We start from the raw sequence: 17013 nt of genomic DNA, 5'->3' as shown, positions 1-17013 counted from the left end.
AGGTCATTTTTTCTTTTTCTGGTCTCCTGTCACTGTTGGAACCAGCATTTTTTTTTTCTTTCCTGTGGCAAAGTATCATTTGAATACACATGGAATACTTTTCATGGGTTGTTTGTATGTAAACAAAATAAATAAAAATATTCTCGTTATCAACTTTTAATGAAAGGAAACAGAAGCTTTCACCTTTCCCCGAACAGGTCATGGGAACTGCATTGGGCTAATGAAAACCCCTGAACACACATAAACAGAAAAGCCATCTTCAGTTTTCTTCAGTTTGCATGTGGCTGACAGCATCACAAACGGTCATTTTCCAAAGCACATGTGACTGTGGCTGAACAAGCCTGTCTCAGAACTAAGCTCGAAAACACTCTACTGATAAAGAACGCACATTTTAAAATGCAAAGGCACAAAAGGACATCTCTGTATCCTGGCGCTGTGCATTCCTCCCCAGAGAAGGCTACTTTGTGTACGTACACACACACGCATACGATATGGGGTCCTGGCACTTTGATTATGTGAACACACCTGACCCCAGGGAAATAGGCTGAGACCAGCCCCATATTTCAGACAAACCAAACAGCCAATAGACAGTAATGGCTTTAAGCTACTGATGACCTGGGCCAAAAATGAAGAACCACTTAATCTTCTGAAGGAAACTGTCAATGTGAGGAGGCCCACAGCTGACCCTTCCCCTGATCTTAATCACAGCCACCTATGATAACAGAGTGGGGTTTATTTTTATGCCTGGTTCCAGACTACAATGATCAATCCTTCAATGTTGACTGTTTTGTATCCACACAACGAACTAGAGTGAGTTAAGAGTGTGTCATTTTCATGGATCCCTGGAGTCAGGCATGGAATGAAATCCACCTAAGAATAAGATCTAGAGTAATTCCATCCAAACCCTAAACACCTTATAAAGTCTCCCCAGATTAATCTACAAATTCAACACTTTTCCAATAAAAATCCTGAGAGAATTTTCCAAATGGCACCAAATAAATGATTCTAAAAGTTATACGGAAGCACAGTCTAGATGGTTTTGAAGAACCATAAGGATGGGCCTTTCTCTACTAGATATCAAGACTTAGTAATGGTACGGAAATAATTATGGCAATAATATAGTAATAACCATCCAGACAGTGTTGGGTTGGACAGACTGGGGGCCTAGGGGCGGGCGTGGCGCCTGGCAGAGGTGCAGCCGTTAACCCTCAGGAAAGGGGGACTCCACGGTAAATGGTTCTGGGTCGCAGGGCCCTCAATGGACAAAGATAAAATTATAGCCTCACCCAGTCACCATCCACACAATACTTTACAGGCCTGATGTAAAAAGCAAAACCAAATAACTGTTGAAGGAAAACACCGGAGACTGTTTTTATGACATCAGCATAGGGAGAATTTCTGAAATAAGATTTAAAAACCCAAACTTTACATCAAAAACTGGAAAAATAAAAGCCACCTGCATTAAAATTAAAATCTTCCATGTGACCAATTAAAATCTTTCACATAAACACAGTGAAAAGACAGGCCACGGCCTGGGAGGAGAGAGCAGCCATGTACACACGCAACAAAGGATCCAGATTCTGGATATTAAAATTTCCTACAAGTCGGTAAGAAAACAGCTAACAGCCCGATGGGAAAATGGGCAAAAGATACAAGCAGTTAAGACACAAAAGAGGAAACTGTATAGGCCAGTCATTGTACAAAAGGATGTTCTCCCACGTTAGAAATAAGGAAATATAGCAAAACCCAATGAGGATGTGGCCGGAACAGGTACTGGGAGACGGGGGGCATGACAGCATGTAGCCACTGAGGGCAGCTAACTGGCAACACCCACCTGGCCAAGCTGTGACCGGCGACCACACTTCTGGGGGGTCCACCTCGGTAAATTCCTGAACCCACTCCCCAGGACGGGTATAATAATAAAGAAAGAGTGCCAACAACAACCAAAAATCCACGTGCCATCTCAGGAGGGCAATGGATACATCATCTGTGGTTCATGCACACAGGGAATGAATTTAAAAAAGACCAGGTGGCAGAGGATATATACAGATATCGCAAGATACCATTTGCCTACCACGTGTGTAAATAGTAAAATAGATATATATGTATATAAAACAATATCTATTGTTTATGAGTGCATAAACATTGCTATGAATGCAAAAAGCATACGGCGATGAAACATCTCTTTCAGGATGGGTTTATATCTAAGGAAGAAAGGAGGGGGAAGGCAGGGAGGTGGAATTTTAGCTGCATATATAACAGTTTATTTCTGTTTGAAAAAGAGGCATCAGAAGCAAATGGACGAAATGTTAACATCTTTCCAGTCGTCATGAAGGGCACAGAAACGTGTGTTTTGTTTTTATGCTTTTTGGTATGCTAGAAATACTTCATATAAAAAAAAATAATAAACCCGGTCACACGGCTTTGCATATAAAAGAACTATGTCATGCAGGTAAAATCCTGTGTGAGGCCTGTGAGTGGGACCCAGGGGAGGCAAAGGCAGCCGTACCTTCTGGGTCTTTCTACCCAAGGGCCACTCCCTCGCACAAGAGGTTCTTGGAAGATGTGTGTGCCGGGGTCTGTTTGACTCAAAACGTTTGCAGGTTAAAATTTACCCAGTACCTTACAAATGCAAGAGCTTCTTGTGACATAACGTTGAAGGCGGAGTGGGAGGTGTTAGGAGCTGAGGTTGCCCCGCCTCCCCAAGGCTGGCGGGGAGATCCCCCAGGAAGACAACTGTCACTAACTGTCCAATCTCAGGATACCTGACGGCAGACGCTCTTGGCAACGGTGCGGAAACAGTGAACGGATGAATAAATACGGGGTGAAATTGGGGCCCCAACTGGACTTCGGAACTACAACAGTGACCTTTTAAATGTGAAGTAGGGAACCGCCAAGGGGGGGGCCTGCAGCTGAAGTGGCCCAGGATGCAAGTTACCCATGTGAGAAGTAATCCAGCCTCTGTGCCCTCCCCGGACTGTGCTGGGGAATCTGGCTGCCAGGGAGGCAGGGCTGCGTGGGGCAGGGAAGGCGGATCCAGGGACCCATCCCACCCCAGGGGCCTCAGACCAGCCGCCAGCAGGCCTGCATTCCCAACCTCCAGCCAGCTTCTCCGCTTCTGAGCTGTGACGCCCTAGTGGACCTCCTCCCTCCTCTAAGGGCTCAGTTTTCCTCTCGCTGAAATGGAGAGAAATATTGTACCTATTTCACAGGGATCCTGTGTGTTAAATCAGCCAATACAGTTAAAGTCTTTAGAACAGTGTTCGGTACACAGTAAGCGCTCAGTAAGTGTCAGCTGTTGTTATGAGCTCTTCCTGCTGTGTCCCTGCAGTGACCAGAGCCCTCAAAACAGAGCTGCCCGGGTATACCCCAACCCACATACAATGGGATCGCCATAACGTTTTGCTGTGTGCAGAATGAATTCTGAATAGAAAAACCCCAAGAGGTAAAGTAGGTGAGGCCTGTTGAGAAGAAAGGGCAGCCCAGAAGTCTTGGCCCATGGAGGATGAACAGGAGTGAGCCGGACGGGGAGGGAGTGGGCCCAGCTCAAGCGCCCTCGGATCTCGGCCACGCTGCACGGCCATCAAACAACAGAGGGGACCTGGCCTGCTCAGCCTTCAAATCCAGTCAGTGGCAGAACCAGAATCAGGATCCAAGTGTCCTGATTCCAGATACAACTGTCCTTTTAACTGTATCAACAATACCATAATGTCTTCCTGTTAAAATACCGGACCACAAAGAAAATTATCACACTCTGCATGGTAGGCGCGTAATGCTCCCTGTAAATTACTTTTTCTGCAACTTACATTTTCAAGTTAAAACCAAGAGCCGACAGTAGTCAATAATCAGTGTTCAGGACTTCCCTGGCCGATCCAGTGGTTGAGACTCCACGTTTCCACTGCCGTGGCCCCAGGTTCAATCCCTGGTCAGGGAACTGGGATCCCGCATGCCACATGGTGTGGCAAAAAAATATATATATATATCAGTGTTCAATGATTAGCCCCAACTATTCCCGCCTGTAGCCCCCTTGGGCAAAGAAAGAAAAACCTAAAACAACAGATCTCAAGGTCAGCAGGACCTGTCATCTGTCTCATTCTTGACTGACAAAAATCTCAAAACAGAAGGGGAGCTTTTCCTGTGCTTTGGGTTATAAACATTCCCGTAAGGTAACCAGTGTTTTCAAGGAAACGCCAGATTTTAGCCTAACCACTCTTCCCTGGGTATAATCCCACAAAACGCACACCCAACACATTCAACACCCTTTAAATGGGTATGTCACTTCAGAGTGATACTCAAAATATATATATATAATCGACTTTTGGAAGCTAAAAAGGGGACAGTCTGGCACGATGGTTATGGCCTGGTTCTTGGGAGTCTGTCTGCCTGGGAGGCAGGTGGCTTGCACTCTGTGAAGAGGCACTAAGGACACCCACCTCCTTGGGTGACCGTGATGCACTTAGCATAATGCTTGGCTCTCGGGAAGTACTCGATAAATATTAATAAATAACAGTTCACCACAATTTCAACCAAATTTTATGGCTTTCCCATTTAACCATCATACCTAACAAATTGCACACAACAAGGATGTTTACTGAGAAGAGCTGTGAGCTCCTGTCTATACCCGGGTTATTACTACATCCTATGCAGAATGACATTCTCTACCCGAAATGTACTTCGGTTGAGGTTATTGACCAGAAAGACAAGCTCCGGGCTGCTCCCAAAGAACAGCTTCCAAAGAGAGAGTTTAGGCAAATATTTCCACTCCACGAACAGCAGCACCAATGCAAAGGGAGAGAAAATGACCATCTAGACACATATGGAAGGAATGTATTTTAACTTAACTGAATCTATTCAAGTCTGCCCTAGAAACTAGGTCTATAGCTTATAGACCTACAGGTCTACTTAATGCTTTAAGAGTATTTTTGTGTGGGGGGACTTCTCTGGCGGTCCAGTGGTTAGGACCCTGTGTTGCCACTGCAGGGGGCACAGGTTTGATCCCTGGTAAGATCCCACATGCCGAGCGGCGAGGCCCCCCTGCCCCCCCAAAAAGTTTTGTTTTGTTTTTTTAAATTTTAGTGCTCATTTATAGCTTTAAAATTCACTCGTGAACACAATTTCTCCTTCTAAAAGATTGGATTTCTATAACATAACACTCAACAGGCCATTCATTGAGCTCCCGCTATTTGCCAAGGTTACTCTGGTCCGTCTACAGCGTTCTGTCCGACTCATAATTACCCTGCGAGAGTTGTCATCGCTCCCATTTTCTGGATGAGAAAATGGAGGCCCGGAGGTTATACAACTCAGAGTGGTCTCGACTAAACTTCCACACCACATGCATCTAATTACAGCCTTTTCCTTCTGACAGTTATTAAACTCTCAGAGAATCTGTCTGTTATACTTAAAATGGCCCTTTGAAAACTGCTAGACGCATAGAGGAAGCGGCACACAGGCTCAGGAAGGAAAGGGAACGGCAGCCCTGCGACATTTCAGTGAGTGAGTCGGGACAGGCCGCTCCCGGGAAGCAAGCGGGGCCTGAGGGCTCTGCAGATGCCACGTGCGGCCCCCAGGTCAGGGCTCCTCGAGCAGCTCTGCCTCCTTCCTGTATAACCAACACAGACCGAGAGATTAACTCTTCATTGATTACCTACAAATTCACTTTTCTGGGCCAAAGGCCGTCAAACAAAACAAGGCCTCCCTCCAACTCAAATGTTTACCGACCGAACTTTCTGACATCCCAATGGAAAAGCTCCTGGTCTTAGGAAGCAGAGGGACTGAATCTGGTGTCTCAAAGTCACTGAATGATAAGAGCAAACACAGGCCATCAGGCTTTTAGCTGAAAGAAATTACAGGGACCCCGCAGCTAAACAATCTGCCCAAATTCAGCAAGAGTAGCAGGGAGCTATGCAAAAGGTCATTTTCCTTTTTTTTTTTTTTTTTTGGTGGTACGCGGGCCTCTCACTGTTGTGGCCTCTCCCATTGCGGAGCACAGGCTCCGGACGCGCAGGCCCAGCGGCCATGGCTCACGGGCCCAGCCGCTCCACAGCATGTGGGCTCTTCCCTGACCGGGGCACGAACCCGTGTCCCCTGCATCAGCAGGCGGACTCTCAACCACTGCGCCACGAGGGAAGCCCTCCATTTTTTGATTCAAGAAACTGTCCTAACTTCCTGAAGATCCTTCCACCCTTCCATACTCACTGCCAGACTGTCCTGTTTTCATTCTTATCACCACCTGAAATTATCCTGTGTGTCACTTGTTTACGTGGTCACTGTCTGCCTGCTCCCCACATGAGCCAGAACCTTCTCTCGGTGTCTTGCTGTATCTCAGAACCTCAGACAGCCCCTGGTCCAGGAAAGGGCTCAGAAGGAAGAAAGGGGGGGAGGAAAGAATGCAGGAAGAAAAGTGTTTATTGAGCACCTACTATATGTTCCTTACAATTGAATTCATTTCACCTGCCCAGCAGCTGGGATACTGTCAGTTCCATTTATACATATGGGGTCTGCGTCCCAGAATGCCTGGTGATCTTGGTCAAGGTAACTTAGCCCAAACATCCTGGTCGCCACTTACTGGCTTGTCCACTCCACTCCAGCCCAGGACTGGCCACTTACTTTCCAGGAATCTCACATGTTCCTCAACATGACCTCTTGAAGTAAGCAGAATATATTTTTGCAGATGGAGGAACTGAGGTTAAGTTTCTGTCCCAAAGCCACTGAGCCCTGGAGCTAGACTCACTCCATGTGTCCAAGTCTGAGCTAAGTCCTCTTCTGCTCTAGAGGCCACCTTGGTGCCTTGGGAGCATACTGCAGGATCTCTCTGGAATGAGGGGGAATACCGTGGCCACTAGCCATTACCGACTGGGGGCTGAATGACGTTTGTGCTGCATTCATTACTCTATCTATCTATCACCCCCTCGAGGCAGGTTTTCTCTCCTAGGGACCCAGAAGAAACCAGAAAATAACCTCTTGGGTTGATAAACTGGCTTAAAGAGTTTAATTGGTAACAGTTAAAAGTTCACTTTTAATTTTTAAACTTTTTCTAGTTAAAGTCTTCTTATAACTTAACGGTGGGTGATTCTGGAATGATTAAACATCCAAGTTGATTATTTGGGCTTTATAATCTGGCCAAATATTGGAGCAGCCTTTTCCAAACCAAGCTGGCCACTGCCCAAGTGAAATCCACAAGACCCTTTTATGTAGGGAATTTCTTCAGAGGATAAGAGAGAACAAGTGAACAGACCACCTGTGCAGGGATTTCCCAAACCCCACAAAGAAAGGCATTAAAAAAAAAACAAAACCCTTAATTGAGATATAATTCACATACCACAAAGTTTATCCTGTTAAAGTGTACAGTTCAGGGCTTCCTCGGTGGCACAGTGGTTAAGAATCTGCCTGCCAATGCAGGGGACACGGGTTCGAGCCCTGGTCCGGGAAGATCCGACATGCCATGCAGCAACTAAGCCCGTGCACCACGACTACTGAGCCTGCACTCTAGAGCCCGCGAGCCACAACTACTGAAGCCCGTGCGCCTAGAGCCCGTGCTCCGCAACAAGAGAAGCCACCGCAATGAGAAGCCTGTGCACTGCAACAAAGAGTAGCCCCCGCTCACCACAACTAGAGAAAGCCCATGTGCAGCAACGAAGGCCCAACTCAGCCAAAATAAAAAATAAAAATAAAGTGTACAGTTCAGTGGTGTTTGCCATATACACAAAGTTGTGCAACCATCACTACTATCTAATTCCAGAACGTTTCCATCATCCCCCCAAAAAACCCCATAAGCATCAGCAGTCACTCCCCATCCCCCTGGCCACTCCTAATCTACTTCTATGGATTTGCCTATTATGGACATTTCATATAAATGCAATCATGTGGCATTTTGTGTCTAGCTTCTTTTACTGAGCAAAATGATTCAAAGTTCATCTATATCATAACATGTTATTCCTTTTTATACCTGCATAATATTCCATTGTATGGCTGTATCACTTTTTGTTTATTGATTCATCTCTTGATGGACGCTTGGGTTGTTTCTACTTTTTGACTATTTTGAATAGCACTGCTATAAACATTCACATACAAGTTGTTGCGTGGACATGTTTTCAATTCTTTTGGATATATACCTAGGAGTGGAAGTGCTGGGTCATAGGGTAATTCTGTGTTTAACATTTTGAGGAACTGCCAAAGAAAGGCAGTTCTTGAAATTTTTTTAAAATTCTGTACAGAAAACAAAATTAAAGTGTTAAGTAAAATTTTATCTGCCTGTTTGAGAAATGAATCTTGTAGAGCAGTATAGTTAACATTTTTTAAAATTGGAGTATAGTTGCTTTACAATGTCTTGTTAGTTTCTGCCGTACAACGAAGTGAATCAGCTATACATATACATACATCTCCTCCCTCTTGGACCTCCCTCCCATCCCGCCCCACATCCCACCCCTCTAGGTCATCACAGAGCACTAAGCTGAGCTCCCTGTGCTGTACAGCAGGTTCCCACTAGTTATCTACTTTACACATGGTAGTGTATTTACATCAATCCTAATCTCCCAGTTCATCCCACCCTCTCCTTCGCCCACTGTGTCTACATGTCCATTCTCTACATCTGTGTCTCTGTTCCTGCCCTGCAAATACGTTCATCTGAACCATTTTTCTAGATTCCACACATATGCCTTAATATATATTTTAAAGATTCTGTTTTGTAAAGAAAAGATTCCTAAACGAATGCTATAAATATGATCACCCAGCGTCCACGGTGCTCAAGGTGCACAGCTAAATACACATGATGGATGGAGCCACAGCTCCGGCCTACAGGCCTTTCCCCTTCAGAAGTGGGAGGAAGTAATTGTACCAGAGCTGCAGACTCAGCAGAGGGGCTGCGTCTAGATTCCTGGGTCCCCGATGTGAGTGGTCCGTGGGGCACTGGGGGTGCCCGTGTTCCTGGATGGTGTCCGCCTGCATCCCCCGGTCTTCAAGCTTACAGGCCTCCTCCCCACCACTACCCTTCCTGAAAGGCCTGTGTCCCTAGGGGCACATCTGGTCTGCCCTTCTCTTTAAAAGTCACAATTTGTTGGGACTTCCCTGGTGGTCCGACAGTTAAGACTCCGCACTCCCAACGCAGGGGGCCTGGGTTTGATCCCTGGTCGGGGAACTAAGATCCTACATACCGCAAATAAGCCCGCGCACCGCAACGAAGACCCAGCACAGCCTAAATAAATTCATAAAACTTAAAAAACAAGAAATCATGACTGTATTCCAATAAAACTTTTAAAAAAAAGTCCTAGTTATGATTTTTTTTTAAAGTCACAATTTGTTGACAGTATAGAAGAACAGAAAGGAGACAATGTACCCCTCCCCTACTCACTACAGAAATAATGTAAGGTTAGCATTTTGGTGTTTAACCCTCCAGGCTTTGGGCTCTGTATGATTATGTGTATTTAATAAAGTGGGATTAAACTAGTAAAAAAGGTCACAATTTATCAAATCAGTGCAGTGGGTCGTCAATGAATGCATTCCCGTGTCCAGTGAGACATCAGGAAAACTAAGCTCGCATTTCTAGTCTCCCTTGTGCACTGTCTTTTTTGATTCTCATGGGGACGGAAGCAAACACAGAAGCCACACAGGCCTTCATTGTCTGTCAATTTCTTGAAAACAAGAGAAGAGCGAAGAATTCAGTCACTGCTCAACACGCAAGCACGTCCAGTTGTAGCAAAGAACGTCTGAACACTGTTTGATAGTTTAAAAAGCTTGGGGAGTCATACGTGAGCTCGTTTAATCCTCATGCCAATTCCACAGTACAGCTGTAACGACCATCCTCACCTTGGCCACCTGACTGGCCTGGGACCCCTGCAGGGCCATGTGGGGCAAAGACACCCCCCCACAGGTTTCTCACCAATCCCCAGCCACGCCGTCTCGAGGCAGCCTGTGCAGGACGTGTCCATCTGAGTTGCAACTTTATTTTTAAGTGACGCTCTTTTTCCAGGCTGAGTCACTCCCAGCAGTGTCTATATAAAGGCTGTAGAGGCAGTGACTAAATGCATTTGGGCCTGGGCCACAACTATATTACTGCCCCCTCCTTCCCTCCCCCAGCCTGCTGACTCCTTTCTCACAGGGAGCGCAAAAGGAGCCACAAAGTTTGCAGCGTCTTTCCGTCCTTCTGTCCCCCTCACCTCCGCAGAAGGAGAGCAGCTGGCTCACGCGTGCAGGAGATGGGCTGGGGGCACGTGACTTTTTATCTCACTCAGAAGGAGTACATCCTGATCAATAAGAAAGTGACTGGGGACTTTCCGAAAGAAGGTGCCCTCACCCTGCCCCCACCTGCCAGAGTTGGAGAGAAATCCACAAATCTAGTTCATTTCAGGCGTGGTGCAAGACAGCTTCCCGAGTTGTATGTCAAGACGACTCCTGACTATTCTATAACGGTTTCCTAAGAATGTAAAAATCAGAAAAACACTCCAGCCAGAGACAGAGAGGGCAAATTAAGATTCTGGCGCTCAGGAAATGAACGCCCGTGAACAGGCGGTTATGTCAGCAGGAAAGAGAACGTTCCCTTCACGGAGCCAGGCCTGCTGACCCGGGAGGCGGGGCTGTAAGGCTGTGGGTGGCGCCAGGCCCAGGGCCATCTTCCCCATTGGGGATCGAGGGTGGTCGGGGAGCCGAGCCCCAGTCAGGGCGGGGACTGAGCTCTGTCTGTGTCACGACGGGAGCGAGAGATGGTGACGGGAGAAAGAGGCCACGTGCGTTTGCGCAGGAGAAATGTGGGAAACAGACCCAGGATGTGAGCCTGGTGGACCAGGTGTCACGAGGATTAACACTCAAGAGAGCAAGAAATGTTGAGGCAAAAATACATCAGGGGAAAAAATGACCAAGCAGAGCTCCTGAATTGCAGCTGAGTTTTAAACCTCATGGAAGAGATGTGACCCCTTTCATAGGAAACATAGATTAATCCAGCAAAGGCTGACAGTCAGATGCCTAAGATACATTCTGGGTTAGGAGCTGGACACTCTGCCAAGACAAAAATGAGGCCCAAAGATGGTTTTATGATAAAACTGCAGCATCTCCAGTCAGAGGTTTTCCTTTCCTCCTCCCCATGAAGGATGGTTCTTCTGTTGTTGAAAAGAAAGGCAACAAAACGAAAACCATCCCTTGTGCTCCATCTGGAAGCAAGTCTAATCTAACACTGAAGACCCTTCTTCTGATAGTTGAGCATCATATTCAAATAGCTGGAGCTGCTGAGCTGGGACGGCACACCCTGCAAACCTCCCGTGACCTGACTCTGCGGGCCTGCACCACTCCAGATGCTCAGCCCATCGAGGAGGCAGCTAAAAGCACCAACTCAGGGGCCAGGCTGCCTGGTTTCAAGTCCCAGCCTGGTCGAGTAGCAGCTGTGAGATCCTTGTCAAGACAAACGTTGGTCCCAGGAGCAAACTTAAAAGTTAACCAGGGCTTCCCTGGTGGCGCAGTGGTTGAGAGTCCGCCTGCTGATGCAGGGGGCACGGGTTTGTGCCCCGGTCCGGGAAGATCCCACATGCCGCGGAGCGGCTGGGCCCGTGAGTCATGGCCGCTGAGCCTGCGCATCCGGAGCCTGTGCTCCGCAACGGGAGAGGCCACAACAGTGAGAGGCCCGCGTACCGCAAAAAAAAAAAAGTTAACCAAACAGAAAACCAAGAAAAAAAGCAATTCCTAGGTAGAATCATGAAACCCTAGCGTTGCTGTCCCTATCTCCGTCCCCACCCACCATGGGAAGTAACTCAGTTTCCAGGAGTAAGGAGCTGTGTGTGCCCTAGGAGGGTCTGGGCAGGGTCCTCCACATCCCTGGTCCTCTAATCTGCCATTAGGTTTATCAACACTGAGGCATCAACTGTAATCCCGCCCACACCCTGGCTCTCTGATCAAAGCAACAGAAAAGCAAAAGGCACGGGGTTTTGGCCTGCACTGAACCCACAGTTCTAACCCCACCAGGCTTCAAGAGCTTCAAGAAAGCTGCCGCCAGCCTAGCCATGCTCTTCACCAGCCTTGGGCAGGAAGAACATGCCACCCAGCATGGAGGCACCTGCCCCTGCCGCCAGCCTGCAGGGCCCCTCATCAGTGGGGGTGGCCCAGTTCCTCTACCCACCTCCCGGTCCCCAAAATCCAGCCCAGGGGCCGAAGTGCAGTGGCCTCTGCCCAGAGGTCAAGGCCTCAGCATTCATCTCTCATGCAGCCCCTTTCCCCCATCTTTCATCCCCCCACCCCAGTCTGGGCACAACTAGGAGGAAGGTGAAAGGGGAGACACATACAGAGCACCCAGGGTGGTGCGCTGAGACCACTGAGACCACCAACGCGTGCCTTGCAGCTGTGCATTAAGCCAGGGGCTCCTGGATGAGTTTCAGGGGATCCAGAAGAAATGAAACTATGTGCAAACGTGTGCATTTCTCAGGGGGCAGGTCCTTCCCCAATGCTTCAAAGGTTGAGAACCAAGGATCAAAAAGCAGCCCTGCTCACCTATAGTAAGAATCACTGTGACACATGCAGCTTGGAATTTACCAGCATTGATCTAAGAGTGCTTCTGGGGGAGAGTCTACATTCAGAAGATTCCAGAGACACTGTCCTATACTTAACATGCCTTATCAGGATGGCGTACTTGCTTGGTAAGAATATAAGGAACTTTTTAAGAACGGGGATAGGATTTTATCCCCAGGGCCAAACCATCTGGCACATGGAAGGTGCTCAAAAATACTTGTAAAATGATTAACTTATTACACACCAACTTTTGGAACACTTTGGGTGAAAACAACCTCTATTTGTTGTGGGTTTTGTTTTTTTTTTAAGTTCCTTGAGCTGGCTTTGAGGAGCAGAAGACAACTGTATCTCATGTGTTTCGTAGTATGTTTTCCAAGTTAATGCTCGTTAACAAACACGTACTAGACTCTCGGTGCTGGGCCTGTGTGGAGCTCTCCCCCCCCCACACACACACTACTTACTACACATACATTACATACTACACACACTACATACCATACACACACAAACACTACACACACATTGCTACCCTGTGAGCTGGGCCCTGCCAATTACACTTTTTACAGATGATGAAACTGAGACTTTGGGAGGTTAAGTCATTTGCCCAATGACACCAGCCAGTAAGTCACCTGCAGCAATAAATATAAAAAGTGAAACAACCTAGAAATACCCCCCCAGTCTTTTACGTTCAATTATCAATCATAAACTCAATAGCGAATGGATGTTTAGTCACAAAATTCAAATTTAAAACATTTTTCTTCGAAAGGGACTCTTTTCTGAGTCAAAGGAAGGCATGAAACTTCATATGCAGAGTAACTGCATCTCCTTCAGATTAACTACAATTTTGAGTTTAAAAAGACAGAAGCAAGAATATCAATTGACTAGGAATGTATTCTTTTAATGACATAAAACTGAAACTGAAAGAACTTCATTCTAAACAAAAAATCTTCAAGGCTCCGGCCTCCGCGGTGCCTCTTGTGCTCCTGGCTGGTGGGGTGGGCACTGACCCGCCCATGTCCACACACACACACTCCTGCTCCTGGACCCGGGCTTTCCCAGTTGCCCTTGGGCAGCACCAGTCCAGAAAAACACAAACTCCCTGTCGGCAGACAGCTTCACTCACCTCTGACTGCCCCTTGAAGCCTGAACCTGCCTAACAGACTTACTAGACACTCAACAGACACTGGGAGGACAGTTTCTCCTTTCCCAGAACAAAGAGGGACATCAGGCTTTTCATCCAGAATCAACGCACTTGGTGTGACGCCAGCAAGACCAAGGGCCCTGGCTCTGCCCTGCCAGCCTGGTCCTCACTCAGTTGACTGTGTGAGGCATGAGGATGCCGGTCTGTGTCCACACCCAGAGATGCACCCCCGTCAACAAGCCAACTTTTTTTTTTTTACCCCTGAGAACAAAGTTCTAAGCAACCTTCATCTTCACACGTCCTATTGCCAGAAGTGTTCCCTCGACAGTAAGTGTTAATCTGTCCTCAGTTGTTTAATAATCAGAAGAAATGACTGATGTCACAGACGGGTCAGGCTCCTCTGGACTGAAGCTCCAAACAAGGTGATGACCCCGATACCTGACCTGGGTCCCAGGCCCCACACTCGTCAGAGCCCCCAGACACTCCCATACCATAGGACCCCTAAGTACCGCCATCATGTACCCCGGAGGACCTCGCTGACGCTACCCACCCCCACCTCCACTGCAGCCTTAAGAGGTTTCCAAATCTACAGAAGACTCTGGATGGCTGGCAGCATAGGTGAACCTGTCTTCTCTACAGGGTCTTGCCTCCAGTTCCCATGGGAACCCCACACCAAATTCAAGGATGGGTCCGGGACTGGGAAACGCAGGGGAGCCATCAGGGCGAGAGCCGGTGAGTGGCTTCACCCTTCCACGCATCTTGGAAATCTATGCCGCAGCGAGGCCTCCTGACTGTGGCAGGAGGAGCCCGAGAGGGCACCAGCCCGAGCCAGGGACAAGCAGGATGGCAACGTCCATCCCTTCCAGGCAGGGTTCTGCGTCCCCTCCTCCGTGGAAGACGGTGTCTAAAAACGTGCCCTGGCAAAACCTGCAGAGATATCTCCCAACCCATATCCTATAGCCCAATAAAAATAAAAACAAATTTAAAAAAAATCAAGAACAAACAAGCAAACAAAACGTGCCCTGGAAAGCAATGCCCCAAATGGCTTTTCCCCATCAGGCTGCTCCTCCCCAAGCCTCTTCCATTTACTGGGATTAGAAGATAAAATGCAAAGTTTGAGGCTAGGTTTCGTCAAGTAACTGGCTTGGGATTCAACACAGGCCATGGATGGGAGCCGGCGGCCAGTTCCTGCCAGACGAGCCCTGTTTAGATGTCAATGGAGGGACGGGGCCCGGTCGCTGAGCCCGAGGTGGCCGGAGGGGACACGCCCTTCCTCGGCTGGCACCACCTTTAGCTGACAGGACCTTGGGACCCAAGTGGAACACCCAGGAATCCAGTTCTCTCCACGGCACTTCCTCACAGGATGAATTATATTTACCTACTGCTGTCTGACACCTCAGAAGCATGACATTGCCCTTCTTTTTTAGATTTTTCTATGGCCACCCCTGGACATATGGTCACCAAGGGAAGGGCAGTGAGAACACAGGACAGCGGTGACAGCTAGTTGCTGGATCAGTGCTGAAGGTGGATCGAGAGGCACACCTGACCCGGGCTGGTCTAGGGAAACAAAGTCAAAGACAAGAGTGCAAGAAACCCCGCGGCGAGACCCTCCGGGAAGGTCTGCCCTGAGCAGCCCAAGAGGAGGAAGGTGGCCTGTCGCTCGACTGCCTTCTCTGATCCTGCCTTTGCTCATGACATGACGAGGTGGAACGTGGAGACCAGCAGTCCACCCCCAACCCCCCAGCGGCATGGAGGACAGCAACCCCCAAGCCTGAATCACTCTGACCCGCGTGTCTGGTCCTGATACAACACGGAAGATCCACGTTTCAGGGCAGGGTGGGGTGGAGAGGGTAAGCAATGAATCTAAAATTTAAAACCCTTAGGTGGGTCTGCCCCTAGAGCCTTATTTCTTTCCACTGGACTACCACGATTTTTTCTCCTAAAATACTTATTCTGAAAATAGAGGGTTAATTCCTTGTTTCCCCAAATGATTCACAATAACACTCCCTTAAACAGCAAGCTCCTTTGGAGCACTTAAAATGGGTCCACTTTTAAGCAAATTCAATTCACACATCATTTTCCAGGACTATTATAAAAGTTAGAAGCATCCTCCCAGAAAGCAGCTTTTCTTCCAGGCCTGTTCCTTTGTTCTCCATGGAAGAATCTGGAGGCCTGGGAGCCAGGGTTGAAGCTCTGAACACCCGCCACGCACTCACACCTGAGTGGAGGGTGCAGGAGGCTTGGGTACGAGCCCATGGCACAAGAACCACTGTGGGTCCAACTGGCAGAAGCTCACGGAAAGCAATCCTCACGTCTGCTCAACTGTCTGTAAAACTCTCCTGTCTTTTTCTTTCTTCTGAAGCCTTTGATAAGGACTCAGGGAACAAGGGACCAAGAAAATAGGACAGGAAAAGGCTGCCCCAGCCACTCTCAACACTGTCCTCTGAACACATACTTCCAAAAAAGAAAAATTAGAGGAGCTCACGAAGAGCACATTTCCAATGCCCTTTAAAGCATATTTCAGGAAACACAGAGGCAAGTAAAAGGCCAGACCAGACTAAATGTCTGTTTCGCAAGAAGCGTCAGCATACTGCATCCTTGGATGCATGCAGCCTGCAGGTGCCCCTCTGAGGCCCTGCCACCCGGCTCTGTCCCTATACTCACGCTCCCTAAGGACCCGGGGTGAGGTCCTGCCTACAGACATGAGCACACGGGCACGGAGGGGCTGGGGTCCCGCCCCTGGCTCCCCAGCTGGTTCAGCATCTGCATCTAGAATTCACTCGGGCATCAATCTGGTCCCCAGCCCGCAAAGGGGCTCGCTGATGAGGCCAAGGGCAGCCGAAAGGAAGGAGCAGACGGCCCTGTCTGCTAGGAATGAAACGCTTACGACACACCCTCCGAATGTGCGCTAGGACGGTAAGAGGCCCCCTCCCTTGAGAGCCAGGGAGGGAGATGCTGCTCACCTCTGGAGTGTTCTTCTTGAACTCTCGGCTCTGCTCGATGAGCCGCTTTCTCGACTGCTCGCTTTCATCCTGCCGGTTCGCCAATACTGTTGCGGTGGCATCGAGTTCCCTCTGCAGAGAGAAACAAAAAGGGAAGGCGAGATTGTAATTGCACTTTGTACCGCAGGAGAGCACATTTGCACCTGACCAGGGCACCGGGTGGCGGGACGGTGGGGGAGCCCGTGGCTCCAGGGATCACCACCTCGTGGCCCAGGAGGGGCTGGGGGCCAGCGGAAAGGGACGGGAGCACCACCAGGAGGCTCCCATCCGCCCCTGTGCACTGACTGGTTTGAAAAAACCAAACCCGCTCGGTTTGACATGCTGTGTATCAACAGGCGCAACACAAGTGACTGCTCCTATGACAGAACACGCGGATGCATTTTTTCT

General features: G+C 48.5%; 1 protein-coding gene across 15 annotated transcripts in view; it reads right to left on the bottom strand.

Annotated features, from left to right (window-relative positions):
- CUX1 (cut like homeobox 1) overlaps positions 1-17013 on the bottom strand; it is a 374908-nt gene that overhangs the window by 277307 nt on the left and 80588 nt on the right. For all 15 annotated transcript variants that reach the window (XM_081255634.1, XM_081255632.1, XM_081255622.1 and 12 more), the window contains exon 2: positions 16588-16698. In XM_081255634.1, the coding sequence (XP_081111760.1) occupies positions 16588-16698 (111 nt within the window). The remainder of the gene's footprint in view (positions 1-16587; positions 16699-17013) is intronic.

This window comes from Mesoplodon bidens, assembly GCF_964165515.1.
Source record: "Mesoplodon bidens genome assembly, chromosome: 15".
NCBI lineage: Eukaryota > Metazoa > Chordata > Mammalia > Artiodactyla > Ziphiidae > Mesoplodon > Mesoplodon bidens.
This window is presented reverse-complemented; position numbering and strand designations above follow the sequence as displayed.